General features: G+C 43.6%; 1 protein-coding gene across 1 annotated transcript in view; it reads right to left on the bottom strand.

Annotated features, from left to right (window-relative positions):
* DYNC2H1 (dynein cytoplasmic 2 heavy chain 1) overlaps positions 1-18,403 on the bottom strand; it is a 430,803-nt gene that overhangs the window by 234,077 nt on the left and 178,323 nt on the right. Inside the window, 4 exon segments of the mRNA XM_014517608.2 lie at positions 1,150-1,222; positions 10,927-11,058; positions 14,286-14,363; positions 17,026-17,076. Of these exon segments, the coding sequence (XP_014373094.1) occupies positions 1,150-1,222; positions 10,927-11,058; positions 14,286-14,363; positions 17,026-17,076 (334 nt within the window).

Genomic DNA, 18,403 nt, shown 5'->3' with positions numbered 1-18,403 from the left:
GCCGAAGAGGACTCCACATCCATCTCGTGGGGAATCTGGATATACGGCAGGGTAATAGAGACCCTGTGTGAGATTCAGAGGAGCTTGGTGACCTGATCCATCGCCCACCTCTTCCCGTCTTCGATCACAAATTTTATAAGACGTATCTCCGATTTCGATTTTGGTGGTGCGTTCACCCAGAGCATCCGGAGCTCTGTTCCGCGTTGTTTGTCTGTAACTGCAACTTAATCAAGCTTTCCAGCCTACACCACTGCCATCTTGGTGTAAGTAAACAATCTTTTAAACTACCGCTACGCGTCCGTGCCTAATTCCAGCTCGAAGGCCTTCCCTCTCCGCCCCGGCGTGCCCGGGCTGCTGGCCACAGCCCGCGTGCAGCGCGAAAAGGGCTCGGGTCACTCCCGGCCCGCACAGTACTATCCAGGTGAGGGTTGTGGGAGAAGCCCAAGAAACTGCATGTCGCCAGCCAAGGTGTGAATCAGATAAGCCTGATGGCCGGAAGGGTCACTCCAAGAGACAGCAGGGCAGAGTGGAGGGGGGGCCATCTTGAATCATTGGGGGGGGGGGGGGGGGGGGGTGTGTGAGAGAGGCCTGGTGGAGGATGAGGTTTGGTCCGGCTTGTGGCCAGGAGTATGATAACATCGTGGATGCCATCTCCAAGGCATGGCCACAGTGTAGGGGAGGTACAGAGCCAGGAATAGAACCCCCTGGCATCGGGGCATAGAATGGGCAGCCTCCTGCATTTACCACCAGTTAATTGTAATAGCAACGTTGTGGCAGGAGAGACTAGGTGGACTGTACTATATAGACAGGTGGGTAGGCTGACTGGAGACTTGGCCCTGAGCTTTCCCCTGTCACAGTAAAGAGGGACCAATTAAAATAATTTGCCAAATAGCTGTGTTATTGTTTTTCAGAGTACAAAACAGAATAAATGTGGGGGGATTTATTAGCATTTGGTAAAAAATAATTTTACTAGAAAGAAACAAATGTAATTCCAAACATACCCCTAAATTGTAGTAACTAAGACACTGATCAAAACTGTAGAACAAGAAGTAAATAGTAAGATAAAAATAGTTAATACTATTGTGAATGGGTGGGTAGAGAATGGTCTCCAACAAATAAGAGGAAAAAAATACTAAAAGTCAAACTTACCTAGGGTTCTACATGCAAAAAGAGCCATTGCGCTCTGAAGTCGGTCTGGTCTGACAGCCTGGACCACCAGGACCTTAAAATCAAGTATATTTAGGAGGATTTGAGGACATTAGAAGAACCATTACATTGTAAAAATTATACATAAGAAAAGTAGCCTTTAAAAAAAAGTGATTCTTCTAAAAAGAACTGTATTTAAAGTTTCTCTTTAGAACAGGCTTATCTGTTTTCTTGTACATTCATTAAAAATGATTCAGTTTTCAAGATAACCAGATAATATAATGGTTCCTTTTTTTTGTATATCCTGATGTAGAGAAGCAACAGAAGGTTTATACCTTACATAAGCTCTACCCATAAAGCTGGTATCCTACAGATACGATTTGGACAGTGCGACCAAAAACGATACTTTCTTTTGCTAATCTGCACCTCATCTGCATACAATATAAACATCCTTCTGTCCATTTTTGGGGGGGAACAGAACAATTTCTATGTATATATCATGATAAACTAATCAAGGTCATATATTTATAATATTATCACTTTCATCTGGAATTAATGGAGTACAACTGAATCATTGAGTATATATTTCAGTATGTTTACATGCAAAGTACCTCAGTTGACATTTATTTTGTGACTGTAGTATTAACAGCTCTGTTTAATTACTATGATTACACTAAAATTAACATAAAAAAATCAATTTTAAAAGCATCTGCTTGGTTAAAGATGTAAAAGCTCTGTAACCTCTTTGGCTAGGGACAGTCAGTCAAAAAGCCCAAGGCAGAATTTATTCAATCTTTGCAGGTTTCTGTTAACTGCTTAGACTGAACCAATAAGAAAGTGAACTCACGTTTGCTTTTTAAAAGTGAAAGGGAGTCAGATCCTGCAATGGCCTGCTGGCCAGTGGGGAGATGGGTGATTCCCCAGCCACGCCCCCTCTTTAGCCTCCACTCAGCTGAGGAGGGGGCAAACCTACCACCAGACCTCCAGCTGGGGTCTCCCCAGCTCTGGGGAATGGGGATGAGGAAAGCCCTCAGTGGGGTGTTTTTCCCTCTCTCCCTGTGCCCAGAGCTGATCCCCCTGGCCATGCCCCTTCCTCAGTCCAGGGAGGCTGAGGAGCAGGCCTTGGAGGAAACCCAGCCCGGCCCCCCTGGTCTGCCAGCCAAGAAGGAAGCATGGCCAGGTGATTGGCCCAGCTCTCGGATGCTAGGAAGCCTACAGTGGGGGCTTTACTCCCCCGCCTGAGCCAGGAGTTGGTCCATTCACTGGGCCACCCCCTCTGCTCAGCTAGCAAGCCAGCTGAAGAGGGAGTGGGGGGACAGCCCCCCACCCCCCCACACCTGGCTTTGGGTCTTCAGCTAGGCTGTGCCTGGCACAGGGGGTGGGAAGCCCCTAATGGGGGCCATTTTCCTCCCCACTCCCTCCTCAGCTGGCCCGCTGGCTGGGGAGGGGGCATGGCCTGGTGATCACCCTGGCTCCTGGCTCAGGAGGGACTGCAGGCTTCCTTGCAGCTAGGAGCAGGACCAATCACCCAATGATATTTGTTCTCCAGCTGGCAGACTGGCTGAGAAGGGAGTGGGAAGGAAAAATGGCAACTTCCTCCCACTCCCTCTCCTACCCTCATTCCAACCCCTGCTGCCGTCCCTGGAGCCACCGAGTGAGCATGGCCCCTGGTGCCCCCATTTCAGGGGAACCAGCTCAGGAGGTCAGAGCACCGGCTTCCCAGTGCCTCCTGGAGAGAGCTGCAGCCTGGGACATCGTCCCCACCAAGGAGGTTTGTGTGTAACTTCTGACCCTAGCTTTTATCTAGAGCCATTATTTCTCAACTAGGCTGCCATAGTGGTAGGCTGTGAGATCTTTAAGGGTGGTACAGTATTAGATGATAGGTTTCAAAACATGTACATATGATTCACAAGATAAAACCAGAGATTTCAACTAGGAATCCACAGTTTCAAGGGCTAGGGACAGAAGTTCCACATAAACCAGCCTAGGTGATCAGAAACTGGTTTAAACCTGTAACAGAACATAAGTTCAGTGCATATAAATCAGTTTCAAAATGGCCAAAACTAGTTTTAGATAAACCTGGTTGAATGCAATATCAGATTTAACTGATTTGGGTCAAACTGGTTTATGCAACTTCTATCTCATATCACTTCCTGGTTTAAAGTTAAACCAGAGTCCCCCAGGATCCCAGCAAGCTTTTCAGCCCTGGGCTAGGCTGTGCTGTCTGCTCCAGACAACAGGGCTGGCCCCACCCTTGCTGTCTAGCCACAGCAGGGGCAGGCGTGTGGCCAGACGCAGGTCTGGCATGGCCCCGAGTCAAAGGGAACAGGGAGGTGGTTTACTCCCCCCCACCAAGGGACTGCAACCAGGGTCTGCCTAGCCAGGGTGTAGCAGCTCCTGTCAGGCATTCCTTCATCACTGCTTATGCCATGGCAGGGGGGAGGGGTCATAGCCAGAGCTGGCCAGCATGGCCCTGCCATCCTCCTGCCTGGCCCACAGCTGGGCCTGGGACTGTGTTGGGCTGGCCTGCAGGTGCTGCTGAGGGCAGACACAGGCCAGCAGGCTGGGCCACAGGAGTCAGACCCTTCCCAGCAAACTGTGTGGCCAAATTGCTCCTGGCTCCCCATGCTCAGGCTGCGTGGGGCTGTCATGAAGCTGAAGCCAGCTGGGAAAGGCCCAGCAGGGCTGGCCTGGGCAGGGCCCTTTCCAGCCAGCTGCAGCTCTGTGACCGTCAGGCATCGTGGTGGCTGGTTGGGCAGTGGGCTTCCTGCCTAGGCTGGCATGGAGGCGCTGGCAATCCCAGTGCCCAGTAGCCACCTGCTGCAGCCACCACCATGCCCCCTGTCCTATGAAGCACCTGGCAACTGCAGCTGCTCCTCAAGCTGCACACTGGTAGGGCTGTTCTGCCTCCTTAGCCTCCAGCTGCGACTCCGCCCTCTGCCGCTCCTGCCCCTGCCTCTGCCTCTGCCCTGTCGCACTGGTTTGGGTGGGTGGGCAGGAAGTTTGAGCCTGGCAGCTTCTGACCAGTGCATGGGGCTCTTCCTCCAGCTCGTGGATACCTTCCACCTGCTCCGCCCACCTGGCACGATGAGCAGCCCCTCAAGTACAAGTTTAAGTATATTTTGTATAAGCAATGAATTCATTGCTTTGTATGTGATGCATATCATTTGCCAGTCACTTTAAACTGTTTAATGTGTCAAAAATATTAAGTCATAGCTTTGTACTGCAAGAAGTTTCACTTATTCTTGCTAATCCTATTCTGTTGTCCAATGTACAGCAGCATCTAGTAATATCACACAAGAACTCATGAGAATTAAAAGCCATATCATCTATTTGCACATGGTAATCAGCTTGCCTATTTGAAGGCACACAACATATGTTGATTTCTCTTTACTGGAATGGATTGTCTTGGCATTTTGTACCTTTAACAGAATATGAAAGGAAAGGCTCATGGCAAACTCCCCTAGACAAGGACAAGGGATGAAGTCAACGGATGAACTTATTGCAAAATCAAAAAAGGAACCCCTAAATCTGAGAGTTTTAGATCCTGTTTTTTGGGTGGCTGGTCCCCATCATGAAATGCACAGCCCTGAGCTAAAAAACTAAGATCTTCATACGAGTGCCTAGATTTAGGAATTTAGTAGCTTTTCTCAAGAAGATATAGATAGAACAGGCTTCATAAAAGCCACGATGCAGAACTGGTAGCTGCCTGGAGTAAAGGACAAGGTTGATTCTTAAATCCCATCCTTCTCCATGCCTTGAGGGCCTTACACGGATCTGGAGGGAAGTGCTTCTTTCAACCCAAAATTATCATAAACAGAACATTACTTTCCAGGGAATATTACCAAAACCTGAGGCCACCACTAGCTGAGCAGAAGTTTTCAGAATTGCAAATCTACGTGTCGGCTACTAAATTCCATGAAATCCTAACCTGGACACTGAAGTCCCAAATTTGTATCTGTACCTTAGGCAGCAGAACACCTACTTTTTGGTGTCCTTCCACCAAGTGGAATCCTCAAGCCTGAGATAAATGTCTAAGCTCCCTATACAAAAGCACAGGAAAAGTTAATATCAGAATGAGCAAGCTGAGCAAAGTGCTGTTTAAACTAGCAGGAAACACTGAAGAACAGAGTAGAGCAGTTAGGCACATAACTCTAGGCCAGGCTGAAGCACTTATTTCCATTTGGGAATCTCAGCTGTGAGTCCTCTCCTAGACTTAGGCACTACTAGATATAGATATAAACCCATCCCAGAATATCTAATAACAGACTGATTAGAACATTATTTGAGAGTTAATAGGCCTGTTTCAAAATAGCTATTCTGCACAACTTGAAGCAGCAACTTGAACTCAACTCTTCCACAGCCCAGGAGACTGCCCTAATCACTGGGAATTTAGATATTCTAGGGCACACTTCTCCTGTTGGAACTGTATAAATAATTAAATATTAATTTAATAGTGATTTAATATGACTATCTTATATCCCAGGTGAGTGGCTTAACCACTGGGCTTTAAGATTAATCTAGCTTTCTCTCTTTGGCCTGATTAATATTTAATTGTTGAGAACAGAACAGATTCAGTAGAATCAATTTCAAGAGCATGACACCAGGAATACCTTCTAGCAGACTGATAGCTATGGCACTCTCCTTGGATATGGGAGACTTCACATAAAGTAAGATCCACAGACTTAGGCATGAAGGAGGGCTCTAACTAGAATGAAAAGTGGTTTTGTGCACACACATCAGCAGAAATGAAGGTACAAAGGGGACCTTTCTAAACAGTGGTAGACAACTAGGCACCCCCTACTTTTTTGTGTGGATCAAGTTCTTTGTTTCTTCACGTGTGGCTGTTTAACATTTCCTACAAAGCTTCCCCGATTCTTTACCTGTATATCATCTACTACAATGCCTCCCTGACCCTGATTCCTGGACACTAACACAATATAAACAACTGGTATCACAGTACAAATGTATTAATGAGGAGTGACAAGCAGGTAAGTAGGTTTGTGCAACAGAAGCATAGCAGTGCCCAATATGATTCACTGCATATGAGGGTTATGGCTGCTTACGCTCTCCAGAATGGCTATGTAGGCTGTACATAGGCCTGTGCAGCATAAACCATAAGTACGCTGCTGCCAAACTTGGCCAGAGACCTAAGCCGAAGCTGCAGAAAACATAACTAAAGCAGAAGGTCTCAAAAGCCTGTGAACAGAAAGCCAGCAGGGCATGAAGGTGGTGAGTATGACTGAATAATGATGGAGGGGTGCTTGAATGTTCCACTTTGCATGCAAGCAAGTTGGGCCCCTTTCTTGATGCATTGCCATGGCAGGCTAGTGTCTGGCCACACCCTGCCCCTGCTCCTGCTAGAGAACAGAGGGGAGGGGCCAGCCCAGCTCACTGGAGCAGAGAACAGAGCTCTGCCCAGCCCAGAGAGCATACTAGGATGCTGGGGAAATCCTATTTAATTTAAACCAGTAAGGGGTCTGGAACTGACATTGCATAAACCAGTTTGAGCCAAATTTCAATCTGATACTACATTCAGCCAGGTTTATCTCAAACCGGTTTCAGTCATTTTCAAACTGGGTTATGGGCACCGAACATCTGTTCTGGTATAGGTTTAAACCAGTTTCTGATCACTTAAACCAGTTTATGTGTAATGTCTGTCCCTAGCCTGAATGTCTGTCTCTAGCCAAAATAATTAACAGTAGTAACTGATGTAGCCAAATATACTGAATGTTATTTTGCTCTAACAGATGTATTTTTGTTAGAATTCTTAGATAAGTTGTAAAAACAAAGCTGTCTTGTCAGATCATAAACTAAGGTTAAAAAGTAACTTAACAGTGTGAAGCAACATTTCACAATGGGATGGGAAAGATGATAAGGAAGCCCCCCTTTTGCTTTCTCAAGGATATAAATCCCAACTCATTGACACCTTCCAGGTCTGCAAGAAATCTGGTTTAATCAAGTTTCAAGTTTCAGTGAGACAAAGACATTTAAATAAAATCAAATCTGAGATTATTCATTAGAATATTAAAGCCAGTCTTCTATAAATATTGGGCATAGGCTGGAGGGAAATTTGGACTTCTACATTTTGGACTTCAAAATCTGGACTTATCCAGAGATCAGCAAACCAACTCAAGTCCCCAGGGGAACAGAAAAGCCTGGCCAGCAGACAAGTTTCTTCCTTGGACCCAAGGTTATGTAAGCAAATACAAATAAGTCTTTGCTACTGCATATCCTAATAACGCTTCTGAGCTATGACTAGGCTGGTCTCACTCTGTATCATCAATCTCACTCTCAACCACAGTTAAAATTAAGTGTAACAGTTAAATCCTGAACATCTGCCTAAAACGTTAATACATACTATGAATTGGTATGCCTTTGTTTAAGCTAAGGTGGCCCAAAGTCTTTAGTTTCATTCTTATATCACACTATTATTTGACTGCTTGTTCAGTTTCAAGGCCATTCCAATTCCACCCATCGGAATGCTTGCTTTGATGGTTTCAATGCTGCTCATCTACACACAGAAGCAAGAAACAGGAACAGAAAGCCTTGCTTGCTTCACTTAGAAAGTATTTACCCAATACAAAGCAGTGCTGTGCAGAAATGTCCAAAGTCTACACAGACTTTGGACAAGTGTGTGACAGGTAGCAAGCTCAAGGCCAACTCTTGAGTCGGCCCACCCACCTGTCTATGGGGCAGTCCGCCCAGTCTCACCTGTTATGACTTTGCTGTTCCTTAACTACTGGTATAATGCGGGAGGCTGCCCATTACATGCCCCGATGCCAGGGGCGCTATCCACAGCTCCGAACCTCCCCTGCACTGTGGCCCATGCCTCGCAGATGGCATCCAGGATGACATTATGCTCCCGGCCTAAAGCCGGGCCAACTTAGTCCTTAGTCACGCCTCATTCATGTGCACACTCATACTGCCCCCCTCTCACTGGGCCCTCTTACACTCCACCACCTTTCACAGCATCTCCAGCCTGCCACACAATACTGTGCCCTCTTCACTCTGCCCTGCTCCCTTGAGCAACCCTGTAGGCCATCAGGCTTATCCGACTCACGTCTCGGGTGGCGACATGCAGTCTGTTGGGCTTCTCCTACAACCCTCACCTGAGTAGTGGCCAGTTGATTCACCACACGGAGGGCTAACTCTGCCCTAGCCCCTCAACAGGCTTCTCATATCCAACAACTTGTTCTTCAGTGGCTTGGCCCATGTGCTTCCCTTCAAGCTGTCCCACAGCCCTACTTAGCAACACCCCCTTGGGCTGCCCTTCAGGCTGACCCTCAGCCCTACTCATCCCTCATCAGGTCCCTCACTACCATCCCCTCCCTGGGGCCTCCGGGGTCTTAGTCCCCTGTGGGGGGTCAAGTGGTCACAGCTGTGCCCGGCCCCACCTGGGGTCTTATACCTCCTGGGCTCAGGTGGCCATAGCCATGCCTGGCCCACTTATATCCACAGTATTGTGGATGCTAGGGTTTAGTGAGGCACCCCAACCCACCTTTCACCGGGGAGGTGAGCGGTCCTGGTATCTGAGTGGGGCTGCCATTCCACCGGCAGTCCCACCAGGCCTCCCTACCATGGCAGGGGGTAGTTTTAGGTCATGTCCAGGATCAGGAGCCTCCAAGCCATCCCCCTAGCTCCTGCCCTCACCTCCAGGATGTTATGAGCCTCAGCTCAGCTGGGTGACATTGCTCCCTCAGCTCCAAACAACATACTCCCGGCTCTGCCTGGCTGGCCTTGGTTTTAAAATTTTAAGATCAGTGTGCTAGATCTTAGCAAGCAAGGTGTTGTGCTCAATCCACTTGGCTCTCCTACGAGTTAATTAGCTGGCAAAGCACCACACAAACACAGGTAGGTCCCTTCTTCCAATTTGGGAACTAGCAAACATAACGATAACCTTGGTATCCCTGCATGGTACTGCTGGGTATCTGAGTAGACCTGAGTAGTTTCATAACCTTGCTGGAAGCAGTATAACTAAGAGAAGAGGGTAGATAGCTGGGACAGTAGACCCAGGTGTCCACTTTTTGTTTTTTGGGGTGGGAGGGGATGGCACAAAATTGCTGCTGCAATTGCCAAGAGCCTAACAGCTGGTGCTCCACTGTGCTCCACTGTGCACTACCACTGTCCAAGGTTCAGAGTTGCCCTGTTACGCCTCTGCTAGGGGATGGCAATAAAAGGTAACAAGAAGGCATTCTGTAGGAAAACATTTCTTGTGTTGAAGGATTTCTCGAATAGCACACCTAAAAGGACAGAATTATGTAACTGCCAAACACTGCTGACAAACACTAATCATCCTTTGACTCCTGTTAAGTTGGCACATTCACACTTTACTACAAATATCAGCAGACACCAGCTAACTCTTGCCAAATGACACCTGTGACTTTAATTGGATATTTTCCTTTTTTATACTTAAAAATGTCAAGAAATTAAATGAAAACTAAACAATCCAACAAATACCTGCTATCACAATTTTGACCCTGAGTTAAAGGTTCAAGTTCGGAAAAGTGCAGAATAACAATTAATACAAACTTAAGTATGCCATGTCTGTGTATATATTATACTATACTGGTAGTTCTCAACTTGCTTAGACATGAGGCATCCCTCGTTAGATTTAAGGCACCCTATGGAATATGTCAGCTTTCTGTTTTTACTCATGTTTTTGACTACAGAAAAATAATAGAATAATTCTTCTATTTCAAAGAACTCAGAAAGACCGCAACAGAGCAGAATGCTTTTAACACTATGGATTCAGATTTGAAATCTCTTGGTTTATCATGTGAATCATACTTGCATACCTGGCAGTGCTAAAATTGTGTGGCATCCCTGATACTTCTGAAAGGATGTGAACACACCCCAGGGTGCTTTGCTACCCTGGTTGAGAACCACTCTGGTAGAGAATCACTGCCTCGGTACCCTTGTTGAGTATACTATTTAAATGAATTACCAAGACGTGTTTATAAGATTGTAAAGATGTTTTATACATACATACATATATTTCTTAACTAAGAAATAAGAATGACAGCACCTTATAATCCTTAGCAATTACAAGGATTTATTTTCTTCACATAAGCTGAAGCACTTGTAGAGGTGGTACTGTTAGCCCCATTTTGCAGAGGAGGAAACTGAAGAACAGTTCAACTGATGACTTGCCCAGGACCACAACTGTGATAAACTGATAGTGCTGTGTTTAGATTCTAATTCTCTTATCTTCCAGCCCCATGTTCTATTTCCTGTAGCAAATTACTTTCACAGTATAGATACTGTGCAAATTTACAGATTGCAAATACTTTACAATCCCATAAAACTGTTTCATTGTGTGTAAAAAGGGACAGTTTTCACATTGCACATTCATCCTTAATTAACTTCTCTTTCCTTTCATTGCTTCCTTGTAACCTTAATGTTGTATGAATATAGGTATTTTTGTGTGTATCCAGCTAATTTAGTGACACTTGTTCAATAGGCTGAAAAGTACTGGGAGAAGGAACCAGTCATTAGGGTATTATCACCTATTAGCAAATTAAACCTACAAATTCTAGCAAATAGCCATTTTTGTTAAAATGGATGCTCACTTTCAGTGTTATGGTATATGAAAATCCCATAAATGCAATGTAATGGGCATATTTTATATGGTAAAAATCCCCAAACTTTAAATTAGATGAACCAGTCAAGCTCCCACTTGAAGGGAAGATTACCATTGATAGTTTAACCTGGAAGAAAAACTGAGTTTCAGTAGTGAGACTAGAAGTATTTTCAAATAATGCAGCATTTAAATGTTACCTGTTGAAATAGGGAAATTTTCTTTGCCATACAAGTTGGGAAATCTTGTTCACATACAGAGCTCTGAGAGAAAGTTCGCCACAGATCTGCATCTTCAAAGCTGAGTGTTTGATACAGTGCTGGAAATGAGATCTGCAAGGCCAACAGTGAGCATGTAAGGGTAAAATATGACTTCTAAGAACACATATTATAATTTTAAAAGTTTGCAAATGTATCTATGGAACCAGTCCTGAAGCTTATGCATGAACCATGTGCTATTTAACCTGAGTCCTAAGGGACAGAAAATCAACATTGGAGATATAGATAGATAGATAGATAGATAGATAGATATTCAATGTATACCTCTTTATCCATGTGTTCCCTTTTCCAACTCCTGGCATTGCATATACAGTCATTTTTCTCTGTATTTTTTTATTCATTGTCCTTCAAGTGCCCATTTCTTTTTTGTTTCTCCATCTTGTTATTTTCTTCACCCATGACTGAGGGTTCCCTCTCTTTTCCTCTTTGTGGCTACTGCTTTCTATCCTGGTTCAGTGGTGACGCGTAGGGGGTGCACGTGAACTTCCTGAGAGTGCCAGTGCACCCCCTGCCAGGCCGCACTCCCTGTTTAGCTGGCGGGCAGAGGGGCAGGCAGGAGCACCAGTGCTCCCCCTGTGAACGCCGGCCGGGGCTGCTAGCAAAAGCAGCCATGCCGCATCCAGAAGTGGCTGTGGGACTTCCAGAAGCGGCGTGGCCACATTTTGGTGAGTGAGATCAGGCACTGGGAGGTCCCCCACCTCGGTCACTGACTGGTGTCAAGTGGAGCACGTGCCAGTCACCCACGTCCTAGTTGCTTTCTTTCTCCCACTGAAGAGAAGAAGATGAAAAATAAGCAATATTGAAGTATGGCTACACTACACCAGAGCTTTGATGGTTCTTAATCTCCCTCCCTTGCCTGTGATCACTCAGCTTTCCTTTCTTACTGGTACTCAATAAACAAAATTTTAAGTATACTTTTGTACCTACTTATATAGAATATAAAACATACATTATATTAAGTCAAAGCCAAAAAGCTCATAATTTACTATGCATAAAGGGTATCCAGTATATAATGTAAGAAATAGGGATGCATTCCCACTTTGGTGAAGGAGGGAGGAAGTAAGGCTGGGACTAGGGAAAGGGCAGGGGAAGGGATGTGGCGTAGTCCCTCGACCACTCCTGGGGCTGCAGCAAGGAGCAAAGCGGAGGGAATGGTAAGTGAGTGCAGGGCACAAGGCGGTAGGGCATGGCTCTTGCTGCTACGTGCACCCTGGAAGGCCTTTGGGCTGGGGGGCTGCGCCGGGCTCTTCCCAGAGGGCGTGTCCCCAGATCTGTGCGCAGGACAAGAGCAGGCTGCTGCTGCAGGCTGGTGCTGGCAGCAGAAGTGGGCTCTTCTCTGAGCTTGGGGTGGGTGACAGCGCTGGGAGGGGGGCTGCCCAAAATTCACCGTAGGCCCCCCAACCTGCCCTTCCAGCACCACCGCCAAGCGCTGGGAAGAGCCCGGTGCTACCGCTGGCCCCAGCTGGCAGCGGCAGCCTGCTCTCATCCCACGTGCAGATCGGGGGGCACGTGCCCCCCCAGGAAGAGCCCGCAGACCTCCCGGGATGCACACAGCAGCAAGAGCCACACCCTCCTGCCCCACACCCGGCACCCACTTATAGTTCCCTCTGCCTTGCTCCCTGCTGCAGCCCTGGGCCTCCGCTTCTCCCCACTCACCCCAGCCCCTGCTGCAGCGGCCCCAGAAGCAACCAACACCAGCTGCCTGCACCATGGCACAGCGCAGCCCAGGAGCTGGGGTGAGTGGGGGCACACGGAACCCCGAGGGGTTCGGGGCACAGTGCAGCCCAGTGGCTGCAAGCAGCTGGCATTGGCCACTCCCAGAGCAGCTGCAGCAGGGGCTGGGGTGAGTGGGGCCCTGGCCACACAGCCCTTCCCCCTCCCCCCCACAGACTTACCTGCTTCGGGGGGTACCAATCGCATAAGAGTGAATTTACCTTGTGTATAACAAATTTAGAGTATAAAAACGGTTATTGCATAAAAGCAAAATTTCATATACAGAACCCGCATAAATCGAGGGAAGCCTGTAGTTCAGGCTGGACCCCAGTAGAGTCAACAGTGTTTCAATCCATGGTGAGCCCACAGCTCAGCACTGCTCAGTGTGTGTGCATACTTCTGATACCCACCACAAAGGGTCCATGTGCTAATTAGCCCCCACTCATGATTGCAACCAGGTGCACTTTTCATGAATCCTCGGATCCTTCAAAAATTATATGCAAATCAGATGCAAGGCAACCTGGTCTGGCTCCACCTCATGGAGGGCAGGGCCACACTAATCATATGTGACAGGCTGAGAGAGGAGGCAACAGAGGGATTCTAGGTGAACTGTTTGGGGCCCTGTTTGGGCCAGATGTTTGCCAGACATTTAAGGCTGGTGAAGAAACAGCATTCATTGGAAATGGGAAAGAAAAGCACATCTCAGATGTGGAGTAAAGAGGAAGTCAGAATGTATGTAGTGTAGTGGCTCACTAGGACTTGAAAAATTCGGCACTGAAAAAGACCACGTGCAATGAATACTAGCTTATATTTTATTCAGATGGGTTATACTACCATTTTATTATGAAAGTTTCCCAGCTTTATGTTTACCCTATATGGGGCATGTGTCCTATAGTCAGGCTCACTGTTTGTTGTATTTAAATCAACATCATAATTGTTTTCAAAAAGTGAATACATGATGCTTTTGGCACCAGTTTTATGATATACCATGTATTTAATGAGGTTTCCTTGTATGCAATCATAGGACTGAGGGGCTGTTTTCCCCATACTGATTGGGGGGAAACCTTATTTTGTGTTTGAGTAAATATGTTAGTTACACAACTAATGTTTCATGGTAGACAAACTGTAAGATGCTTGTGAAAATGTGCCTTTACTTTATATGAATTTGTTTATTAAAAATACTTCATAATGTTTCTTCTTCCCACAATGGTTATTTTCCTGTCCAGAGGAAAAGAAATGCTGCACTCTGAATAGTCTCATAACATTTTGCAATCCAAATACAACAGTAAAAACTTCATTCATATGCATTAAAATTCATCATTATCTTGGAAACCGATGTGAAATACTGAGTACTGAAATGGCTTAGAACAATGAGGACTGAATGAAAATAATACTTTCTGGGAGCACTTTCAACTGAGCATATCTTAGACTATAGTTTTTTGAAGAGTTTAAAATAGCAAAACCCTGTCCTGACGACAAGTATATAGTTTATTTTCAAGTCTAAATTAATACTTACAAATAAATCAAGCTCTTTTGAAATGGAATTTAACATATCACACAGATTTTACCTTCAGAGATGCTACTGCCCAAGCTCGTTCCTGTTCTATCCAAGAGGGAATCTGGTCACGAATATTTCTTTGTGAATCCTTTATAAAACAAAATAATTTAAATCTATTATACATATATTTGTGAAACTCAAACCTCCAAAGTGTTTAACCAAGACTGCAAAATATAAATCGATATTAAAACATTATTAGTACTACTTCCATGAACCTTTCCATCATTGTCTATTTGTAATCTTAAAATGGAATAGTAATGCTTGTTTATTATTGCTATTTTATAGTTACTACTGTTTGCTAAAATCATATAAAATATGATACTTTATCATGCCCCCTTCATCTTCACTACAGACAAGTAATTCTGAAGTTCTGCAAACTAATTTTTAGTATTAAACTTTACAGGAATGTCTTATTGCTCTATTCAATCTTTTTTATAATGCCCACTGCCCCTTAGGAAGCCAGTGTAGAAGAATCTAAAGGACATCGATCTCAACTTAAGGCACACTGGAAGACAGGCCATTCTGACAAAGCAAACCATCAAGTTAAATATTTTCCAGTCTGGATCCTGATCTTTTTCCCAAATACCTAAGGTACAAGGAGCTATATGAAAAAAAATAACCAAAAATGAGAAAGACGTAATATAGAACAAACTCTTACTCTAGTGTAAAACAAGAGTATACTTTAAATATTTTGAGCTATTTTCCTCCTAAAGGATGGTTCTACAAAATAAAAAAACCAAGACCGTAATGATCTACAAAAGTGTGGATTGAGCAGGTAACATTACAAAAATCTTCTGTAGGATCTTAGGTGTGTAAAAGGGATTCTAACCCCTTCTTGGACTAACACATTATACATGTACAAACTTCAGCACTGCAGTGCAATTCACTTGGTTGTAAATCACGTAGAAGCTTGTGAACTCAAACGTTTAGAGCAAAAGAAAACTAGCAAGCATGATGTTTAACTAAATTAAATCTCAGTGTCTTGTCCAGAAGATGACCTTCAATTTGAGAAAGAAAAATAATTTCCTGTAATATATGGGAAAATTAATATTTGTAATAAATAATTCTGAAGTTGGACCGTCAGATTTTACAAGCATCCACTCTGGATATTTTTCTTGTGGTTGCAGTAAGGAACAAGCCATCATGGAACTAGCAGCTATTGTTTTCAAGTGGTTAGTTATAAGGGTTTCTAACCCTATGAAAAAAGTTCCAAACAGGAAATGCAGTTTTGATTATGACAGATGATCTGACCAGGAAACTTCAATGTCAGAGACTTCTATGAGTCCTTGCTTAAGATATTTTGATCTGCAAAATGAAAAGTGCTGGTTGGAGTTCAGAGACTAAGTCCTTCTCTAACAATCCCAAAAGAATTATTAATGCCTGTTTTCCTGGAACTGACCTTTTTGTCTTGAGACACATTGGAAAAGGTATCATCCAAACTCCTTCATGGAATAAAGTGATGAAAAATAACACACTTCTATTGTTAAAGAATACATCATCCTATTCAGCTCTTGTCATTAGGCTTATTCTTGATTTCCATGGTCATCTTGTTGTGCTCTTAAACAAGGGAGTACTACTCTCTCAGACGATACTGAAAAGCTGAGCTCCTAGGGTACCTATACAAGAACAAGGAGGCTACTCTGACATTCTGTAATTCTAATGCACAGGAGCAGACTCAGCTGAGTCTGCTGGAGTGTGGCAATTGCTGCGCTCCAGCAGCCTCCCATGTCTCGTGTATCAGTGTCCCCATATTTAAAAATGGCAGTGCAGGCGTTTTATGCAAAGCTTGTCAATAAAGTGTCCCCACCACCATTTTGAAGCATGGGGATGCCGATACATATATGCATACCAGCCCAGCCCCTGGCTTCTTTACTTTTCATTCCATCCAGGAAGAGCACACACCAACTGCAGAAACTTCCTTAGCCTGACAAAGGGTTTTTGAACCCGAAAGCTTGCTTAAAAATTGGTCTAATAAAAGATATCAGATTCACTCAAACAACTTTGTCTTGTTAGGCGATTACATTTGGTTTGCTGAATCCAAGGGCAGATGTTGACAAATAAACCCTTACAAGATGTGTTACTGGAAAAATATAATTCAATTAATTAATAATGGCTTCTCTCTACCTCTATGATTTCTAAGAAAGTATCCTCACTAATATAGCATCTCTTTTTCTTTAATCCACTTTATTTACCTGGTCCAACCATGCTCATCGGGTGGGACTTACCACAATTTCCCATTTGCACAAAAAAGTCTTCCCCACAGTCGGAGGGCTGTAAGAATATTATTCAAGCTGCACTAAAGCTTAGCTTCAAAAACAAAGATTGAAATGAATACGACGGAACAGTTCTGTCACTGCCAATGTGAGGAAAATATCTGAGATCAGAGCTAAAAGAATATGTCAAAATTGAATATGAATTTGATCTGAACAAAAGATAGGTATAGTGAAAAGTGAGGTGCTGGGAAGAGGCCAGGATCCAGTCATACTTATTTAAAAAATGGGTATATTCAAAACAGAAAAATTTACATTTGGAAAATTTACTATACTCACAAAGAAAAAGAAAACTTGTACCCTGTGCTCTCCTCTGAAAGTAGACAATTGTTTACCATATTTAAAAGTTTTACAATATTTAAATTACAATTTGAAAGTTGAATTATATAAAAGCAGGAAACAAAATTGTACAATGATAGTTCAAGCATCTGTATTCAATAAAAGAATCCTTATTTCAGAATACATATATATTTAGCTTACTGATTTTCTTAAAGTATCTCCAATGATTACACCAGTGAAAGTATCCCATTCCTATGGGGAAAAATGAAAAAAGGCATCTTAAAAACATAAATATTATATACAGTAACGTATGCAGTGTAGAGGGAATACAGAGGAGAAAAATTAAAATGAAGGCTATGATTTCGAAAGAAGCCTAAGGAATTTTGCACCTATCTCCTCACATCCTATTGACTTGAGTGCTTAGGTCTATTTGTTAACTGCGAACTAAGTGACTAAAGACATTATTTTTTGAGAAAAGGTATAAAAGGCAAAAAAGTATAACTTAGCCAAGAAAAGTATCAAGAACTCAGCAGGAGTTCAAAAACTACTGGATATTTATATGAATAACATGATCATCAAAAAGCTTGAAAACAAAAATAATAATTAAAAGCCTCCCACGGTTATGGAAGGAATACAAAACCTTATGCTTCAGTACCTAAGCCATCTAAAAGTTTCCTGGGTAGGATTATCCAATGAGGGCTAGATTTTCAGAGGCATTTAGTCATCTAAAAATGCACTGAAGTCAGTGGAAGTCAGGTGTACAGCCAGCTCAGACAGTTCTGTAAATGCCACTAAGTACCTGTCTTCATTTTAGGTACCTAAATACCTTTGAAAATCAGCCCTTAACTGACTGCTTCAGGCTTTCTAGCTCTTCATAATCATGCACCAAGTACTAGGCAAAGTTCTTAAAACATGCAAATACACAGGAATAAACAGATTATATACTATGGCACAGTGTAATACAGTACAAAGAATATTCTGGTCAACAAAGAAAAGGAAAATATTTATGAAACATCTAATGATGATCTCTCTTAAACCACGGTATGCACATCCAGGAAAAGTGATGTGTGTCATTTTAACAGGGACAATTGTATTAAAAAAATATATGTTGTATGGAGCAAGCCTGTATTTGGAGGGGGGGAAAGTAAATCACGAGGTGGGGAAAGTAAATTTAACATATACATGCATACACATACACACACTTTATACAACATACTTATGGACACAAAGAGGTTCTCTTGTTTAAGGAAAATAATATTTCTCCAACCTTAAGTAAATCTGTACCTCCACCAGGCCTCTATCCATTATTCAACTAAAAATCTAAAAGCCAGCAATATAACAGTTTTGTGGCTCTATCAGTCTCCAAAGCCTCGACACCACCACATCTTTTCTAAGATTCTTAACATTCCTTTGTCTTAGCGCTCAGAAACAAATTTATTAAATAGCCATTCAAATATTAAAATAAATGTAAATTATAAAAATGAGGTTAGTACACAAGAACATAAAGGCTATTCAGTCCAAAAATGGGGAAAATGGGACTGTTTATTGGAAGAAAATCAATATAGAAATCCATGTAAAC

Source organism: Alligator sinensis, unplaced genomic scaffold (genome assembly GCF_000455745.1).
Source record: "Alligator sinensis unplaced genomic scaffold, ASM45574v1 scaffold802_1, whole genome shotgun sequence".
NCBI lineage: Eukaryota > Metazoa > Chordata > Crocodylia > Alligatoridae > Alligator > Alligator sinensis.
The sequence above is the reverse complement of the archived record's forward strand: the minus strand, read 5'-3'. Positions and strand labels throughout refer to the sequence as shown.